The following is a 19,955-nucleotide window of genomic DNA, read 5'->3' as shown; positions in this document are numbered from 1 at the left end:
CAAGGGTTAACTGCTAGGGTTCTTATTTGCTTTCAGTATGTGTTTTGCTTCATATTTCGATTGTTTAATGCATGTTTTGTCTCGATTTTGAATGATGAAAAATTCGCTTACATGCCAAGTGACGCACCGTCTTTCTGGGTGGTGCTATGAATCGGCAATTTCCACACGAGATTTCTGACTCATCAACTCTTCTTTTTGATTTTTGCTTTTTTGATTCGGGTTGTTGTTAATTACTGAGATTTGTATCTTAAGGTTTTTATTTTTTTATAAAAAAAACTTCGATTCGAAATCTTAGATATTGCTCTTTATTTTAATTGATTTCTTGGAGTGTTCATTTACGAACCCTAATTTCCCCAATTTCAATTTCAAAATTGGGCATAATAGCATATCTGATTATATAAATCTCTCTGCTGATACAATTGAATAATAGCAAAGAGAGTGAGATGAGATGCGAAATCGAATCTCAAAGTTGGTACCTTCGGACAGGCAATTTCTCTCTAATCGTTGATTCTTGCCCTTTCTCGTAGGTCCCACATTTTCTCATCGCCCAAACAAATCTCTAATAATAAATTTTGCTCGATGATGATTGATTTTGCTTTAACCACACTGAAAAGAGAGGATTAGGGATAAAGGAAGAAACTTTATTTGGATTAAGACACAGAAAGACTTAAATCCTAAACTTGTTTGTGTTTGGTTTTGCTTTGTGATTCTTTTTGTCTAATAAAAGAGGCAGATTGCTTTAATTTAGTGTTTGCCTCTTTGGTTTAGAGATTGAGAAGAAGGCTTTGCCAAACACTTCTATGTTTGGATTTTCTTTGACTTTTTTTGTCTTAAGTTTGAAGATGGTTTTGACTTCCCTTTTCATTCTCTCAAGTGGAAAAACCTGGCCCTAGTCTGAGAGCATTACTTTTTTTAAGTCTATTGAAATCTCTTCATTTGTATATTTAAATCAGAATTGGTTTGTTTTTACAAGAATTGAGATTTGGAAGTGTTTCAAGAATTGCAGCTAGTTGTAATATTTTATGTCATCTTTTATTGTGCGAATTGAGATTTGGAAGTTATAAGATTATGATGTATTATAACATAAGCAATGGGAATGGGATTGTGATAATGGAATTTATTTCAATTGAACATGTTTTCTTCACCATGGATTTGAGACATAAGACCCTTTTACAAAATCCAGAAAACAAACCAATAGGGACAAAAGGTTTGATGAAAGAGTTTATTGCCATAAACATAATGTGCAAACATATATATATATATCAAGACACTTAAGTGAAGTTAATTAGCCAACCAACCTAACTTGGCATCATTGTACAAGCATGTTTATTTACTTATTTTTGAGAAAAAACAACAAACTTTTACTCTTAATTTTAAAGCTAAATAATAAATAAATAAAATAATTTTGGACCCAAATTTGTGAACGAAATTTTAGACAATTGACCAACTATCATAACTTGAAATCTTCCAAGATGCAGTCAATGGCTCAATACCCATTTAAACATTTCTTACTTATGAAATTACCATTTTGCCTCTGCTTATGAAATTTATTACAGTTCTTTTTTATATTTTCAGACATTCTCACCTACTTTCCAAACTTTACTTCACTCTCCCAAGTCCAAACCCTAACCCAATGACATCAACAAGGACTGGTTCTTCAAAGAGTAAAGAGAAGAGACTTGATGAGCATAATCATCAAGAGAAGAGAGCTAAGAAGAACAATGATGATATCCCACTCATCAAACACCCTAAAATCAAAGAAAGGTATTCCACTACTTTTTGCTCAAGGAATATTATTTTTGGTAAAGTAATAAACTTAACAGAAATGCAAAGCATTCATTTTGAAGATATTTTCTCTAAGTTAGGGTGGAATTCCTTTATCTCTTTGAATCTTCCTATGTACCCTAGATTAGTAAGAGCCTTCTATGCTTCAATTGTTCCAATGGAAGATAAACTAGGGTTAGAGTGTACTTTGAAAAACAAGACCATATCTTTTGATGTTGCTACTTTGAACCACATTCTAGATGTACCCAATAAAGGAATTGTCTTTGATCCTTGTGAACTAGATTTAGAGGATTTTTCACTTTCTAATGCTTGTTCTAGAATTTGCATTAACCAAAGTTTTCACTTAAAACCCCAAAGTAAAGATCTCACCATTCAAGCAAAGGTCATTCACCATTTTCTTACTTTTAATATAGTTCCTAGAGGTGGCAATAGGTGTACACTTACCCAATTTGACCTTTACCTTCTTGATAACATTTTCAAAGGTTGTTTTATCAATTTGGGAGCTCTTATCATTAATCACATGAAACATGCTATCAAAACTTACAAAAAACAAGTGATTACTTTACCATATGGCATGCTCTTAACCAAAATCTTCCAATATTTTAATGTTCATTTAGAAAGTGAAAATGATGTGTATAAGCCAACTCTAAATGACACATATAACCATGTTTCTTTAAACCGGATGGGTTTTCATGTTCAAAATGGAGTGTGGATATCGAAAAACGATCCTATGGCTCCTCCTCGCGATGTTGACCGAGCAATGGAGGTTGGCGGGGGTGATGATCATATGCTTGGAGAGGAAGAGGATACGCCTCTTCGTGCTCATTCCTCTTCCTCCTTCAATATTGAGAAGGCTTTTAATCGCCTTTTCACACTTATGGATCAACGTTTCAACACTATAGATGGACAACTCGCTTCTCTTAATACCAATTTAAACACTATGAATGCCCAACATCAAACCATGTGGGAGTACTTTCAACATTTTGGACCTTCTCCTCCATGAATTTTCATTAACTGCATGTTTGCTTTGAGGGAATGAAGGCTGTAATGGAATCAAAAGTTTCATTTTATTGTTTGTTTTGTCTTTGAATCTTTTGTAATGCTTGTCTATTGTAATCATTATTATTTTACTTATTAGAATAGTTCTTACAATGTTATACTCATTTTTTATTAAGAAAATTATATTTGCACTTAAAAATGATAAGTGCATATTAATATTTTAAAAAATTAAGTTTAATATAATTTTTAAAAATCACTCGTAATATTTTTTTTTTAAAAAAATTTCATATTATTTTATGTTAATTTTAATACTTATTTTAATTTTATTTTTATAATTTTTTTTTTAAATTATGTATATATTTATTTTAATTGTTTTATTATAATATTTGAAATATAATTTATTTTTATTTGATAGGTATATTTTTGAAGAATATGAATTGAAAAAAAAATTATAAAAATCTAATATAATTAAATATATATTATATAAATAAAAATTATTAAAACGAGGTGCATTTAAAAATTTTTAGGGTACAAATAAAATTCTTTTTTGTATTATTGATTTGGGGAAAGGATTGAGTTGATTCTCAAAGGATATTGAGGCAACTTTCTTAAGAGCTTAACTTCCTTTGGAAGAGTGTGGAAGCTATTCTTCTCGGGCATTAGCTTACCATTTATTACTAGTTAGTTTCTAAGATTATTTGTTGTCAGGACCGATCCTGAGCATAAGCGGGTTACGCCCGCGCTTAGGGCCTACTCATTTTAGGGGCTCGAATAAAAAAATTACCTATTTAAAAAATATAAATATTTTTTTAGTAACTTTTAAAAATACCATTTCTCTTTATATTAAGGCCCCGATTTTTTATTTTTTTTTGCCTATGACCATTTCAACTCAAGGTCGGCCCTGTCTGCTGCTTCACTGTTTTAACTTAAATCTCTTGGGCTCTTCTGTGTGAGAGTTCTCGAGTGTGTGGGTAATGGCTGACACCACACTAAATGACTTGTTTGAAGCTCAATTGGGTCTTAACATCTCATGGCCGACCAGCATGCATCCTGCAGGTGAATGGCCGACCAGTTTTTGGCCTTACAAGATTTTGGTGCACAGCTTCACACGTGAATAGCAAGCTTGACTGCGAATTGGGCTTTAACAACCCACGAAAGCAGAGAGAAAATATATATTTTCAAGGGGCATTTTAGTCATTTATATTTTACTAATTTAATATGTAAATAATGGCTTATTTGACCTATTCTTAAGAGAACTGAAGGGTCTAGGCTCTACTATATAAAGTGCCTTAATCAAACCCTAAAATCCTAAGTGTTAAGCTCTAAATTCTATGTGACTAAAACCCTAGCTCTAAGTCCGATAACTCGTCTCTTTCTCACACACCCACTGCTATATTCATATTAAGAATTGCTAACTCTGATTCCTACATTGTAACTTTTAGAGAGCTACTTTAGATCCCATCACTATAGTATTTGAGTAGTATTATCTCTCGGTATCAATACAACTAAAAGGAGAGTAGGTCATTACCCACTAACTAAGGGGGTCGAGCCTCTGTGAATTCTGTGTTCATTTACTTTATTGTTTTGATTGTGTAACACGTGGCAAACATTGGTATTACATTCAACTTTACCATCTTTTCCTCTACTTCAATTAGGGCTACATATTTGGACTTGAAAACTCGGCCGACTCGTACCCAAAAAACTTGAAATTTTGGTTTTACAAATTTTGGATCGGATTTCAGTAAAACGCGGATGCATTTCGACTGGGTACAAGTTTGTTAAAAAAAATTATCCAACCTGATTTTTTTTAATATAAAAGATTTTTTAAAGAAAGCCTAACCTAATTACAGCAGCCGCCCTCACTTTCTTCTTCTACATATTCTTTTTCTTACAATTACATAGTCACACTATGTATTATATTGTGTTAAATTTTTTATTTTTGCTCTTATGGTTATACAATCACACTATATATTATATATGAGGGAGTAATTTAGATTTTTTTTAATTTGTTTGATGATTGAGGGTGAGTATGACTGAGGAGTGTAGTGATTAGATTTAAATTTATAAAAAAAAGGTATTATCTCTTGAAGAAATCATTAGGGCTGAGAATGGAATCCTAGAAATTAAAAAAATTATTTAAACTGACCTGTCGAACACTGTTGGAACCCGAACCGGTGGAACCGAAAACTGAAAAAACCGGTAATGGTTAAAACCGCCATTGAACGGTCAAATTTTTTTTTTTTTTTTTACCAACCAAAAAAATCAAAACCGACTGTTATACATAATAGGGTTGTACATCGGTCGGTTTGGGCGGTTTATCCTATATATTTTCTAACCCAATCTAAAGTTCAGGTTGCTAAAATTTAAGTGCAACCCGCCCAATGTAAAAAAAAAAAATCTATAAACCGACCAACGGTTTGGGCGGTTTGGTCGGGTTAACTCGTCCAAACCGGCCAAACTTTTTTTTTTTTTTTAAAAGTCAAAATCAATAAAAATTAAAAAGATAAATTAAAAAAATCATATTCCACCAAAGTACAACACTATATATATGACTTTAAAACTAATAATTAAGTATATAACTTTATATAATTATATATTTAATCATTTATGTTATATATAATAAAAACTAAAAAGTTAAAAAAAAAAATTAAAGGTGCAAAATCGGGTTGGTCGGGTTGGTTGGTTTAATTGGGCGGGTTGGACTTATTTTCAACCCGCCCAATTAACAGATTGGGCGATTTGTAATTTTTTCGGGTTATTTCGGTTTGTAATTTTTTTCGGTTTTTTCGGTTCGGTTTGGGCGGTTTACAAATTTTTTTGTACAGCCCTAATACATAATATTAATTTATTAAGTTTTTTTTTTTTGCTGTATGTATTATATTTACCAATAATATATAATAATATATTATTATTTTATTAATATTAAAGTTAAAAAAATAAAACAATTAGTTTTTGAACAATTAATTCGTATGGTTATAGTTGTAGGATATAGAATAATGTGCTTATACAATAAATTGGATCATATTTTAAAGAAAAAAAGTTCTGTTTGAGCGTTTTAAACCGTCCAAACCAAGATTCAAAACAGTGATAAGTTCTGGATTGGTCGGACGGTTTTCGAATTATACCAATCTAAATCGAAAATTGAATTTTTGATTTTTATATTAATTAAAACCTACTAAACTGACCATTGCTCAACCCCAAAAATCATATGTTTATATGGATTATTTCTTAATGGGTAATACCCATTAATGGGTACTAAAAAAATTGATGAGGTGGCAATTTAGTGACTTGCTAGAGTAGGTTACCAACAAGTTATTTTTTTTTAAAAAAAAAAAATAGAAAAAAAGTATATTTTCTTTTTTAATTATAGAGAATGATAATTTTGAGAAATTATTTTTAGAAATTAATTTATTTTACTTAATAAAAAATAAAAATATTTAATCACAAATTATAAAATTATAAAATTATTATTACAACAAAAAATCATACTTTTAGTCACAACAAAACTTGTGACTAAAAGTAAAAAAGTTATGACTAATTATAAATTGTCATTTCTACGTTGTGACTAAAAAGTTCATGGCTAAAAGTATTAGTCACAAAAATCACAATATGTTGTGACTATATGTATTTTTAGTCACAATACTTGTTGTGACTAAAACTAAATTAGTGACAACTTATAATTAAATACTATGTTTAGTCACAAGTAACTTTTTAGTTGCGACTAAAAGTCACATTTAGTCACAAATTTTTTTTATTGTGACTAAAAGATTGTTACTAAAGATGGCCTTTTTTTATAGTGATATTGTATTTGTGATTTCGTTGTTGGCTAAAAATTGAGTCAGCAAACATCATATTTTATGAGAGAGAAAAAAGTTAGCTACTAATGTCAAACTCTATGAAACCAAATAAGAAAAGTTAAATAAAAAAGTAAAAGACATTTGTTGCTATTACAAATATCCAATATACGATGATCTAAATTTTATAGCACTACCACTTTTATTTTATTCCTCTCTTTTGTACTTTTTTTTTTATATATAAATTCTCTTTTTTATAGTTTACCTAATGCAATAATTAATATAGATTAACAAATAATGATGTAAGACTAACCACCTCAAAAATTACAAACTCTTAAAATTTTCATTTAATACAAGAATTACTTAATTATAAAAATAAGTAAGAAAAAAAAATTGTTTTCATATCTTATAAAACAAAATTAATTATAATATTATTATAGAAACTTAAATTTCTAAAATTTAAACTAATTAATTATAATTAATATTTTTTTATATTGATAAATTATTATGTGTTTTATAATATATGTTATGCCTTTTTTTTTAAAAAAAATATATATATTTTAGAATGGAAATATTTGTTGTAGTGAGGTTTAAAGGTGTAATTAAGTTTTTAAATTACCATAATTAAATTGTAAAGTATTAATGTATTAATGTATATATGGAATGAGGACAAAAATAGAAAGAATGGATATAAAAAATGACTTCCATGTCATCAGGTAATAGGTTAAAATAAAAAATATTTAATTTAAAATTTTAATTAATAACTATAAATATCAACCATTAGATTTGATCCAATGGCTAATAATAGAATATTCATTCATAGGTAATACCCATTAAGAGCATGTCCATGTTTATATAACCTAAAATTTATTTTCATTTAACTTAAAAAAATCTTCTTTTTTTTTTAAAAAAAAAAAATCATTTTTGTTAATAAAATTACAAAAAAAAAAAGGTAATAAACGAACATTTCATTGAAAAATTAAAACATCATGAAAAAAAAAATGGAGAATTCATCCAAACTAATTTATTATCCACTCTAAATGCATGCATTATTAATTCATAAATACGAACATGAATTAGGGACGTCTCAAAAAAATTGACAAGTAAACTAGTAAAAATCTCTAAAAAAAAATCATAATTAATTCAATAGAAATAAAGAATCTCGTAGAGAATACAAAATTGTGTTGTAATTTTGAGACTAGACGAATTTTTATTTTTAGATATCAATTAATTAAACATATAGTATTTATTTAGGGATAATTACATAAAATATTATTTTTTGTAAATTTTTTACATTTTTACCTTTAAAGATTTTTACAATTTTTTATAAAAACAACATGAAAACAATAAGAAAACTACATAAAAGTAACATGAAAATAACATTCAAATAACATTAAAAGAACAACAAAAAAATAAAATATAGATAACAAAAATCAATAACAAATTAACAAGAGTACAACATAAAAAGACCGTAATTTTTGTAAATAAAATTATAAAAATCGTAAAAATATTCAAAATTCTGTACAACTGTATTTTTGTAATTTTTTTTTTTTTTGTTATTTTTGTGAATTTGTGAAATAATCTCATTTATCTATATATATATATATTAAAATCCAATAAGAGTATCCCAAATAGTTAAATTTTGAATGATGTTTGTGATAACTCTATGTTATAGAGTTAATTTTTATGCTTTTAAACTAGAATATTGTGAGGAGAGTAATGAAAATGTGTCTATTTTGCTTAACTTTAATTAGTTTCAGTGTTATTTTCTATTTAGTAGTCTAACCTTTAAGTTTGTAAATATTGATATTGTTGGGTGTGTTTTTTTCAATTAACTGTGCTTATTTTGTTGAAAAAGGAGGAACTAAATTGACAGGTAAAAGAGAGAGAAGCAAGGAAGGAAAAAAGAATACAAGCTGGAACTGGGTTGATTGCTGAACCAATGCTGTACTGACTGTAAAAAACCTGACTAGAAGGAATTAGTTATTCAAGCCATTTTTGCCATATTATATTTTTTATCTTGCAAACAATTTTTCTAGCAGCAGTAGTTTTAATTTTAGCAAGTTTAATTCTTGTCAATTTTAATTTTGAATCATTACTCAACCATTTACATATTATTTCTTTTTATTTTAAGTTGTAATTAGTTGATTTTATATCAAACTTTGTTTGCAATCCCTGTGGAGACGATCTTACTTATCACTTTATTACTTGTGTGACTGCGTATACTTGCGTATATAATTTTCACAACAAGTTTTTGGCGCCGTTGCCGGGGATTGAAACTAAAAATTGTGTATTATCAACTATTTTGCAATTTATTTTCTGGTTTAAGGTTTTAATCCTATTTGGTGCGCTGAATTTTTATTTTTCAGGTGTAAACTAGTGTATGAACGAGCAAGAAGAAGACCTTGAACTTGCTCCTATTGACCCCGAAATTGAACGCACTTTTAGACAAAGGAGGAAGGAACAAAAGGCTAAAAAACGCTGCAATATGGCCGATGGGTTTGAAATTGGGGGTGCTCATAATGAAGCCAATCCTATTGCTTTGGCCGATGATAGAGCCCGAGCAATAAGAGAGTATGCAGCCCCTATGTTCAATGAGCTAAATCCGGGTATTGTGAGACCCGAAATTCAAGCACCTCACTTTGAGCTCAAGCCCGTGATGTTTCAAATGCTCCAAACGGTTGGTCAATTTGGTGGGTCGCCAACGGAAGATCCTCACCTCCATATTCGCTCATTTTTGGAGGTGAGTGATTCTTTCAAGCTACAAGGAGTAAGTGAAGAGGCTTTAAGATTGAAGTTGTTCCCATTTTCCTTGAGGGATCGGGCTAGAGCATGGCTTAATACTCTTCCTCCCGATTCGGTGACTAATTGGAATGACTTGGCTGAAAAATTCTTGAGAAAGTACTTTCCTCCAACAAGAAATGCAAAGTTTCGAAGCGAGATCATGTCTTTTCAACAATTGGAAGACGAGACTACTAGTGATGCATGGGAAAGATTCAAAGAGTTGTTAAGGAAGTGCCCACACCATGGTATTCCTCATTGTATTCAACTTGAGACATTTTACAATGGTCTCAATGCGGCTTCTAGGATGGTGTTGGACGCTTCGGCTAATGGAGCCATTCTTTCCAAGTCTTACAATGAAGCTTTTGAGATTTTGGAAAGGATAGCTAGCAACAACTATCAATGGTCAACTAATAGAGCTCCTACAAGCCGAAAAGTAGCGGGTGTTCTTGAAGTAGATGCTTTGACCGCTCTAACCGCTCAAATGGCCTCAATGACCAACATTTTGAAGAATATGAATATGGGAGGAAGTGTACAACTGTACTTGCCATTCAAAGGGCAGAAATCTCTTGTGTGTATTGTGGTGATGGGCATACTTTTGAAAATTGCCCCTCAAATCCAGCTTCGGTGTGTTATGTGGGTAATCAAAACTTCAACCGCAACAACAATCCATACTCAAATTCCTACAATCCGGCATGGAAGCATCATCCAAACTTTTCATGGGGAGGTCAAGGGGCAAGTTCAAGTGGAGCACAAGCACAAGGAAAGCAATCATTCCCACCGGGTTTTTCTCAACAACCAAGACCTCAACAACCTCACCAACCTCAAGGCTCTCAAACTAGTTCTTTGGAGAGCTTAATGAGAGATTATATGGCCAAGAATGACGCTGTAATTCAAAGCCAAGCAGCATCTCTTCGGAATCTTGAAGTTCAATTGGGGCAATTGGCCAATGATTTGAAGAATAGACCACAAGGCACCTTGCCTAGTGACACCGAAAATCCAAGAAGAGATGGGAAGGAACATTGCAAAGCGGTAACCTTGAGAAGTGGAAAAATAATTGAGTCAAATGTGGCTGCAAAAGGCAGTAAAGAGCCCTCTTCAATCCCAAAAGATGGGGAAATGAAGAAAAAACCAGCAACTTCAGATGCTGAAATTCCCGCAGTTACAAGATTACGGCATCCGGTCGACGTCAGAAAAGCCTTTGCAAAAGCCACCTCTACCATTTCCTCAACGGTTCAAGAAGCAACAAGATGATGGTCAATTCCGGAGATTTCTTGATGTTCTAAAGCAGCTCCACATCAATATACCTTTAGTGGAAGCTTTGGAGCAAATGCCAACTTATGTGAAGTTTTTGAAGGATATTTTGACAAAGAAAAGGAGGCTTGGGGAGTTTGAAACTGTCGCTTTGACGGAGGGCTGTAGTGCCATGTTGAAAAGTAAAATCCCACCCAAATTGAAAGATCCGGGTAGCTTTACAATTCCAATTTCTATTGGGGGTAGAGATGTTGGAAGAGCTCTTTGTGACTTGGGAGCTAGTATTAATCTCATGCCGATGTCTACTTTTAGGAAGTTGGGAATTGGAGAAGCGAGGCCAACCACCATCACTTTGCAATTAGCGGATCGTTCCATGGCTCATCCGGAAGGGAAAATTGAAGATGTGTTGGTGCAAGTGGATAAATTCATTTTTCCGGCTGATTTTATCATTCTAGACTATGAGGCCGATAGAGAAGTTCCGATTATTTTGGGACGGCCATTTCTTGCTACCGGAAGAACCTTGATTGATGTACAAAATGGGGAACTCACTATGAGAGTGAATGATCAAAAGGTTACTTTTAATGTGTTCAATGCTATGAGATTCCCGGATGAGATTGAAGAATGTTCACGTTTGAGTGTGATTGATTCTATTGTGGCTGAAAGTTTTCACAAGGAAGTGTGGAAGGATGAGAAGGTGATAAGTTCTCTTGAAGATCTTGAAGCTTTGAGTGAAGATGAAGAAACCCAAGTTGCTTGGGTTGAGCCGATGCAACCTTTCCCTAAATTCAAGAGATCTTTTGAGTCTTTAGAGTTGAAAGAAAGCAATTTCAAGCCTCCAAAGCCTTCCATCCAAGAACCACCAAAGTTAGAGCTGAAACCTTTGCCAAGCCACCTCAAATACGCTTATTTGGGGGAGAATGAAACGCTGCCAATAATTATTTCAGCGTGTTTGGAAGCTGAAGCTGAAGGTTTGTTGCTAGAAGTGCTGAAGAAACATAAAAGAGCGATTGGGTGGACTATGGCAGACATAAAAGGGATTAGTCCAGCGATCTGCACGCACAAAATAATCCTAGAAGCTGGCTGTAGTAACTCCATTGAGCATCAACGAAGGTTAAATCCTGTTATGAAGGAAGTAGTGCGAAAAGAAGTGATAAAGTGGCTGGATTATGGTATTGTATACCCGATTTCAGATAGTTCATGGGTTAGTCCTGTCCAATGTGTGCCAAAGAAAGGAGGAATCACGGTGGTGGCTAATGCGAACAATGAGTTGATTCCTACTCGAACTGTGACAGGTTGGAGGGTATGTATGGACTATCGGAAGCTCAACAATGCTACTCGGAAGGATCATTTCCCGCTGCCATTTATTGACCAAATGTTGGATCGTTTGGCGGGAAAAGAGTTTTACTGCTTTCTTGATGGTTATTCGGGTTACAATCAGATTTCTATAGCACCAGAAGATCAAGAGAAAACCACCTTCACTTGTCCATATGGTACCTTTGCCTTTAGGAGGATGCCATTTGGCTTGTGCAATGCTCCCGCGACTTTCCAAAGGTGTATGATGGCTATTTTCTCGGATATGGCTGAAAGTATTTTGGAGATATTCATGGATGATTTCTCTATCTACGGGGAATCATTTGGGATTTGTTTGGAGAATTTGGAGAGAGTGTTAGCAAGATGTGAAGAAACCAACTTGGTGCTTAACTGGGAGAAATGCCACTTCATGGTTCAAGAGGGTATTGTGTTGGGTCACAAAGTGTCTAGAAAGGGGATAGAAGTTGACAAGGCAAAGCTAGAAGTGATTGAGAAGTTACCAGCCCCTACCACGGTGAAAGGCATAAGAAGCTTCCTTGGACACGCGGGTTTCTATAGGCGCTTCATTAAAGACTTTTCTAAGGTGTCCAAACCCTTGTGTAGCTTGCTTGAACAAAATAGGCCATTTGAGTTTACCGCTGAATGTAATGAAGCATTTTCAAAGTTGAAGACAGCTCTTGTTACGGCCCCCGTGATTGTAGCACCCGATTGGTTATTGCCCTTTGAACTCATGTGTGACGCAAGTGATTTTGCCATTGGGGCTGTTCTTGGACAGCGGAAGAATAAGACCTTTCACTCCATTTATTACGCAAGCAAAACTCTTGTTGATGCCCAGATTCACTACACCACTACTGAAAAAGAGTTGCTAGCGGTGGTTTTTGCCTTTGAGAAATTCAGATCTTATCTTGTGGGAACCAAAGTTGTTGTGTATACTGACCATTCGGCAATCAAGTATTTGATAGCCAAGAAAGATTCTAAACCGAGGCTCATTCGTTGGGTTTTGTTGCTACAAGAGTTTGATTTGGAAATTCGAGACAGAAAAGGGACAGAAAACAAAGTGGCGGATCATCTCTCTAGGTTGGAAACTAACAATCACAGCAGCCACTTAGAAGGAGAAATACAAATTCAAGACTCATTCCCAGATGAGCAACTGCTAGTGGTAGAGCAAACACGGGTACCATGGTATGCAGACATTGTCAATTACTTAGTTGGAGGTGCCTATCCACCTGATTTTACCAAGCAGCAGCTCAAAAAGTTCCTTCATGATAGCAAGTTTTATTTTTGGGATGAGCCATACTTGTACAAGCAATGCCCAGATCGTATAATGCGGAGATGTGTGCCAATGAGTGAAGTTAGAAGCATCTTGGAGCATTGTCATTCAGCTCCTTATGGTGGCCATTTTGGTGGACAACGCACGGCTGCCAAAGTCTTTCAATCAGGATATTATTGGCCCTCTATTTTTAAAGATGCTCATGCTTTCGTTCAACAATGTGATCGCTGCCAGCGAGTGGGAAATATCTCCGCTAGGAATGAGATGCCTCTTAATTGTATTTTGGAGGTGGAATTGTTTGATGTGTGGGGTATTGACTTTATGGGGCCTTTCCCACAATCCTTTGGGAATCTCTACATTCTAGTGGCGGTGGATTACGTATCAAAGTGGGTAGAGGCAATTGCTAGTCCGAAGAATGATGCTCGAGTGGTCATGAAATTCCTTCATAAACATGTCTTCACAAGGTTTGGGACCCCTAGAGCTTTGATAAGTGATGAGGGAACACACTTTGTGAACAAAGTGTTGGCTGCACTCTTGGCAAAATATAGTGTAAAACACAAAATTGCCACTGCCTATCACCCACAAACTAATGGGCAAGCTGAAGTATCTAATCGGGAAATCAAAGGCATATTGGAGAAGGTGGTAAATCCCAACAGAAAAGATTGGTCCCAACGCCTAGATGATGCACTTTGGGCGTACCGGACAGCATACAAAACACCTTTGGGCATGTCCCCATATCGATTGGTGTATGGGAAGGCGTGTCACTTGCCGGTAGAGCTTGAACACAAAGCTTTTTGGGCTATAAAGAAGCTGAACTTTGATCTCCAAGCTGCTGGAGAAGCCCGCTTGTTGCAATTAAATGAGCTTGAAGAGATGAGGTTTTTCTCCTATGAAAATGCCAAGTTGTACAAGGAGAAAACTAAGAGATGGCATGATAAGAGAATTCAACACCGAGTATTTGAAGAAGGGCAGCAAGTGTTGTTATTCAATTCAAGGCTGAAGTTGTTTCCAGGAAAGTTAAAGTCTCGTTGGTCGGGACCATTCACCATTGTCAAGGTGTATCCTTTTGGAGCTGTGGATATCAAGAATGAACAGTCCGGAAGAGTATTTCAAGTGAATGGGCAGCGACTTAAACACTACATCGGAGGGGAGGTTGATCGAGCAAAGACCTCCATCACATTGGAAGAGGCTTGAGGAAGAAGGCCTCGGGTTGTCAAGGCTTTAGTTACTCACATTTGGGCAACCCGAGTGCGGAGGAACAAGATTATATGTAGTTATATATACACTATGTAATAAGTTTGGGGTGTGCCACCCCTTAAAAAGAAAAAAGAAAAAAAAAAAGAAAACGAAAAAAAAAGAGAAAAAAAAAAAACAAGAACAAAAAGAAAAAAACAAAAAAAAGAAAGAAAAGAGAAAAAAAATATATATATATATAGCTATACATAGATACTTACCTATATAATTATATATATAATTCTAATTCTCTGGTGTGGTGGTTTTGATTTCAGGTGAAAGCAAAATGGAATGACAGTAAAAGAGTTGCTGCAATCTGGTGTGAGCAAAATTGCTTGATGAAGCAGTAGGTCCCAGTACAGCATTGGATTAGCATTGCTGCAGCTTTCTGAAGCAGGGATGGTTGCAAAATGAAATTGCTGAAGAAATGCTGTAGTGATGCTGTACTGGGAGGTCTGGGTTTCAAAAATACTGGAAGTGAACATACATGCTCACTGATTGAGGGGTTTTCTTCTTTAAAAAAAAAAAAAAAAAAAAAAAAAAAAAAACTTATCATAGGTTTTAGTTTGTAATGATAAATACATTTATATGTCAAAAAAAAAAAAAAAAAAAAAAGGAAGAAGAAAACCCCCCAAATCAGCCTATCCCTTTCTTCTTCCTCTCCTGAAAACCCTAGCCGCACACCACCTTCAACCTCTCCCTAGCCGTCCACCATTGCTACACCCCAGTCAATCTCCAAGCTCGAACCCAGCCGCACCATTCACCCCTGCACAGACCACTCCCATCCGCACACTACTCAACCTCAGTCACAACCCACCATTCGAATCACCAAAGATCGCACCAGTTCACCTTCGCACCACCAAGCTCGCATCCTCCGCCCAACCGCATCGACTCACAGCCCGAACCACCACTCTGCATCCTTCACCATTCCGTGAGTCACCATCACTCGTCCATCCATCCACAGGTTCGAACTCGCCTTCACCACCGAGCCCTAATTTCGCACACCTTCAGCACAACCACGAACCAGCCACCATCACAAGCTCTAGCAAGCACATTCGACCTCAGCAGCAAGAAGTTGACGCCTGCACATCTCAGCCAACTCAAAGTGAATCCGGGTTTGAGAATTTCAATTCAAAATTTATTTGGTTAAACAGTGTTATTTGGTGAGTATTGTGGCCTGTGTAGCTGAGTATTTTTAGAGTGGAGGAGCATTGAATTTGTGTTGTTATTCTGTGATTATACTGTTGCGGATTGGGCTGTTGAGAGAAAAAAATTGTAGCTGAATTCTACTAAGCAGGAGTCAACATGCCGAAAATTAAGAGGTGTGCTCATAAGCCTCCTGAGAGAGATGCTCGGGAAGCTAAGAAATTTGTTTCACCAGCTGCTGAGAAGAAATACCTTGATTCAGTTAGTCACAAAGAATTCTATGTCGAGAGAGGTATGATAATAGGGGATGATGACTTTGGCAGTATGCCGCCATGGCTGATCGAGAACATCAAGAAAAGGAATTGGCTGCAATTGTGCGAAGACCCGGCATCTGCAGTTTGCGAAGTAGTAAAGGAATTCTATGCAAATTTTTTGGCGCATGAACTGCCAGCTGAGATTATAGTGCGAGAAACTAAAGTGAAATTTTCTGACAAAGACATCAACCATTACTACTTGCTTAAAAATGTGACGTGTGAGTTCTCCAAGGATGTCGGTAAGCTCACTGATGAGCTGATGCACAAGATTGTGCCTGAATTGGCCACTCCAGAGGCAGTGTGGGAAATCGATGGGCGTGGTGTATTCCGTTTTAAACGGACGGATCTGAAGCATGATATCAAGTGTCTTTATAATTTCGTGCAAACTACCTTGCTGCCTACGTCACATGACTCCACCGTGAGTCGGGAACGGATGTGGATGCTCTATTGCATCGTGAAAGGCAAAAAGATTAATATTGGCAAGGTGATGGCGAAGGAGATTTTTGACTGTGCACACCGAGTAAAAGGGAAATTGTTTTTCCCGTGCCTCATTACTGAAATGTGCAGATGTGCCAATGTACCAATGTTGAATGATGAAGATCCAGTTCCACGAAAGGGGGTAATTGGTTTCGGGCCTGATCGTGCCCCAAGACGCCCCACTCCATCCACTGCCACAGCTTCCACTTCAAGAGATCCAGTGGAAGAGCGGCTGTCCAAGCATGAGGCCTTACAACAACAAATGTGTGAGCCTGCCGGACTCACTGGAACTATGAAAGGGAACGAGATGCATGGATGATGCAACATCTTCGTCGCAGCCAGTCCAAAACAGCCGCTGCCTTTCCTGCTTTCCCGGAAGAAATCCTTGCACCTTGGGGCTCCGTCGACAACGAAGAGAGGGACTCTGGTGGTGGCGATTCGGATTGTTGAGGGAGTATTTCTTTTCTCCTGAATTAATTACCTTAGTTTAACTGTGATGTGTTAGTTAAGTGTGCTACTGTTTGTGTTTGTTATGTGTTTACTGTGGTTGTTCAATTTAGTAGTGTGTGTAGTAAGCTTTGAATGTGTTGATCATTTCTTTTGTCATGTGTGTTATAATTTGTGTTAGCTTGCAAATGAGAACCATATTGCTTGTATTTTCAGCTTTGGTTTAGGGTAGCGCTCGATGATGAAACATATCCATTTTCCTCCATTTGTGGAGTGCCTTGGTTCGTGTGTTGAAAATGCTAATTTTAAGTGTTATTTTTGTCTAAATGCTAGCTTATGAGGAATCCTTTCAAATATTGTGTGCTTGTGTTATCCCACCTTAACTTGAGTTTTTAGAATAGCGAACACTTTGAGAGAGTTTAAGCGTCTAGAATTAGCTAGTGTAATCCTTGAGGCGAAATCCTAGCGAGCTTTATGACTTAGAAATGATTTAGGCCATCTTTGGACGTTTGAGCCTTTCTAGCCTTTCCTATGAATTCAATTTTTCCCTAGTCACCCAAGTTTGAGCCATGTAGCCTATTATTGTTGTGCAACCCAATCCTACATCTAACGCCAATCTTAATTTGCATTTCCACATATGTCCCAACTTAATTACTCACTTGTCAAGAGCCAAGTTTCACATTAAGTTTGGGGTGAGTGCGGTGAGTGTAACTTGTGGCGAGCTAATTCAAGGTCATACTTTTAGCCACATTGGGGACAATGTTGGGTTGTAAGTTTGGGGTGGGGGAATTAGCTCACAAAGTATATGAGTATGAATTTTCAATTAACCTTCTCTTGCTATTTATTATATAAGTATAATATAGTAATAAATGTTTTTCTAATATATGAAAAAAAAAAAAAAAAGAAAAAAAAAAAGAGAGTAAACTTAGCAAAAGAAGTCAATTTTAATATCAAGTACTTGTGAGTATTGAATTAGGGAAGAGGGTCAAGAAAAAAAAGTTTAAGGAAGAGGCTCGGTTTTTGACAAGTGAAGTGGTTAGGTGTTAAGCTAGTTTAAATACATCCTATACCATACCCTAACCCAAGCCTAACATTCAAGCCTAATCAAGTCCTTTTGATCTAAGTTGTAAAGCTAAGCTACATTAGTGGAGAGGATTACACTAGTTCAACTTATGGAAGCAAACTTTTTAAACTTGAGGATCAAAGGGGGTTGTTGTAGAAATTCAAGTTGTTGGTGGGAAGTATTTGCACACTTATTTGATCAAATTACTCTTGATAAGTTTTAAGGACATAAATAGCATGCAAAATTCTGTTGAAACACACAAATTCGAGGCATATTCACTACTTCCATTTCCATTTCCATTTCATCTAATTCTGAGAGCAAATTTCGTCCCTAGACCAAGTTGTGAAAGAGCAAGATTTTCTCTACTGCAAGCGTGTTAGTGTCGCTGTCATTTTCTGTTCTTATTGTTTAGTTCTTTGTGTTTTTCATTACTCGAGGACGAGCAATACTCTAAGTTTGGGGTGTGATAACTCTATGTTATAGAGTTAATTTTTATGCTTTTAAACTAGAATATTGTGAGGAGAGTAATGAAAATGTGTCTATTTTGCTTAACTTTAATTAGTTTCAGTGTTATTTTCTATTTAGTAGTCTAACCTTTAAGTTTGTAAATATTGATATTGTTGGGTGTGTTTTTTTCAATTAACTGTGCTTATTTTGTTGAAAAAGGAGGAACTAAATTGACAGGTAAAAGAGAGAGAAGCAAGGAAGGAAAAAAGAATACAAGCTGGAACTGGGTTGATTGCTGAACCAATGCTGTACTGACTGTAAAAAACCTGACTAGAAGGAATTAGTTATTCAAGCCATTTTTGCCATATTATATTTTTTATCTTGCAAACAATTTTTCTAGCAGCAGTAGTTTTAATTTTAGCAAGTTTAATTCTTGTCAATTTTAATTTTGAATCATTACTCAACCATTTACATATTATTTCTTTTTATTTTAAGTTGTAATTAGTTGATTTTATATCAAACTTTGTTTGCAATCCCTGTGGAGACGATCTTACTTATCACTTTATTACTTGTGTGACTGCGTATACTTGCGTATATAATTTTCACAACAGTTTGCTTATATGTAGATTGCTTATTTGGTAAAACACAAAGATGATATACCATTAATAGGTACATGACATTGATGCTATCTATATAAGTAGTGTGATAATATTTATAATTAAAATAAGTAATATATTGAATAATAATGTGTAAGATTATAATTATAATATTTTTTTAAAAAAAAAGATTATAATTATAATATTTTTGAATGTGTTATACAATTGGAGTATTTTTAAAATTGAGAGTGTAAAAAAAATATAGAAGAGATATAAAATAAAATAGACCCTTCCACACACTAATAAGACATAATAAATTTGAGCATCTCACATTTTTTAAAAGTGCTAAAATTTTTTATATCATTCAAAAATATAATATTTTATTGAGTAATTTACAGCATAAATAAATAAATTTAACTCCCAATTGTAAATAAATATCTAAGTTTAATTTTTAACGATAATAATATCTAAGTTATATTTCTGAAATCTCTTTAAGTAATGATTTTTTTTTTTTTGACAAAGTGATTAAAATCACTCATGAATGTACGACGCTTATGTCCGCCACCGGCGCTGGAACCTCCTCGAACCAGGATAGCTCATCGTCTAACCGCAGAGCATGCTTTGCCAACCATGAGCCGCGAAAATCTTAGAGCGAGCCCCATGGGACAAAACTGCCCCCGGAAATTTAGACAATAAAGCTATAACATCTTCAAACAATGCTCCTAACTCAATAAAATACTGAAGTTCCACCTGAAAAAAACATAAAAAATAGCATAAAACTTTAATTAGAAAACTATTCAAACTGAAGAGAATCAACCAACCACCAAGACTAAACAACTAGATCTCCCTATAAAATACTAGAACTAGCCGAAGGGATTACCCTTTGGCTAGTTACAACTAAATTATAGCATAAATAAAATATTACTTATTTATAGACTAAAACATGTCAAAATCCTTAATAAGTCAAATTATTTATTATTTTATTTATACCGTAAAACTATAATCTTTATTCAACCTAAATTAAACCAAAATTGTATT

General features: G+C 34.5%; 1 protein-coding gene and 1 non-coding gene across 2 annotated transcripts; one reads left to right on the top strand and one right to left on the bottom strand.

The window, feature by feature from the left end:
- The first annotated feature begins 8,961 nt into the window (after window positions 1-8,961).
- LOC115702304 (uncharacterized) lies at window positions 8,962-14,489 on the top strand. The gene is made up of 4 exons (XM_061106064.1): window positions 8,962-9,258; window positions 9,340-9,934; window positions 9,982-10,391; window positions 10,522-14,489. The coding sequence occupies exons 1-4, from the start codon at window positions 8,962-8,964 to the stop codon at window positions 14,386-14,388; spliced, it is 5,169 nt and encodes a 1,722-aa protein (XP_060962047.1). The 3' UTR covers window positions 14,389-14,489.
- LOC115702308 (small nucleolar RNA R71) lies at window positions 9,505-9,611 on the bottom strand. The gene has a single exon (XR_004008844.2). It is a non-coding gene; the product is annotated as a small nucleolar RNA R71 (small nucleolar RNA).
- Window positions 14,490-19,955: the final 5,466 nt, after the last annotated feature.

This window comes from Cannabis sativa, chromosome X (genome assembly GCF_029168945.1).
Source record: "Cannabis sativa cultivar Pink pepper isolate KNU-18-1 chromosome X, ASM2916894v1, whole genome shotgun sequence".
Classification (NCBI taxonomy): domain Eukaryota; kingdom Viridiplantae; phylum Streptophyta; class Magnoliopsida; order Rosales; family Cannabaceae; genus Cannabis; species Cannabis sativa.
The sequence above is the reverse complement of the archived record's forward strand: the minus strand, read 5'-3'. Positions and strand labels throughout refer to the sequence as shown.

Bases quoted from the DNA above. Each gene is read 5' to 3' on its own strand.
- LOC115702304 (XM_061106064.1), top strand. From the start codon at position 8,962: ATGAACGAGCAAGAAGAAGACCTTGAACTTGCTCCTATTGACCCCGAA. The intron at 9,259-9,339 runs GTTGGTCAATTT...GATTCTTTCAAG, and splicing joins TGTTTCAAATGCTCCAAACG to CTACAAGGAGTAAGTGAAGA. The intron at 10,392-10,521 runs GTAACCTTGAGA...AAATTCCCGCAG, and splicing joins GGAAGGAACATTGCAAAGCG to TTACAAGATTACGGCATCCG.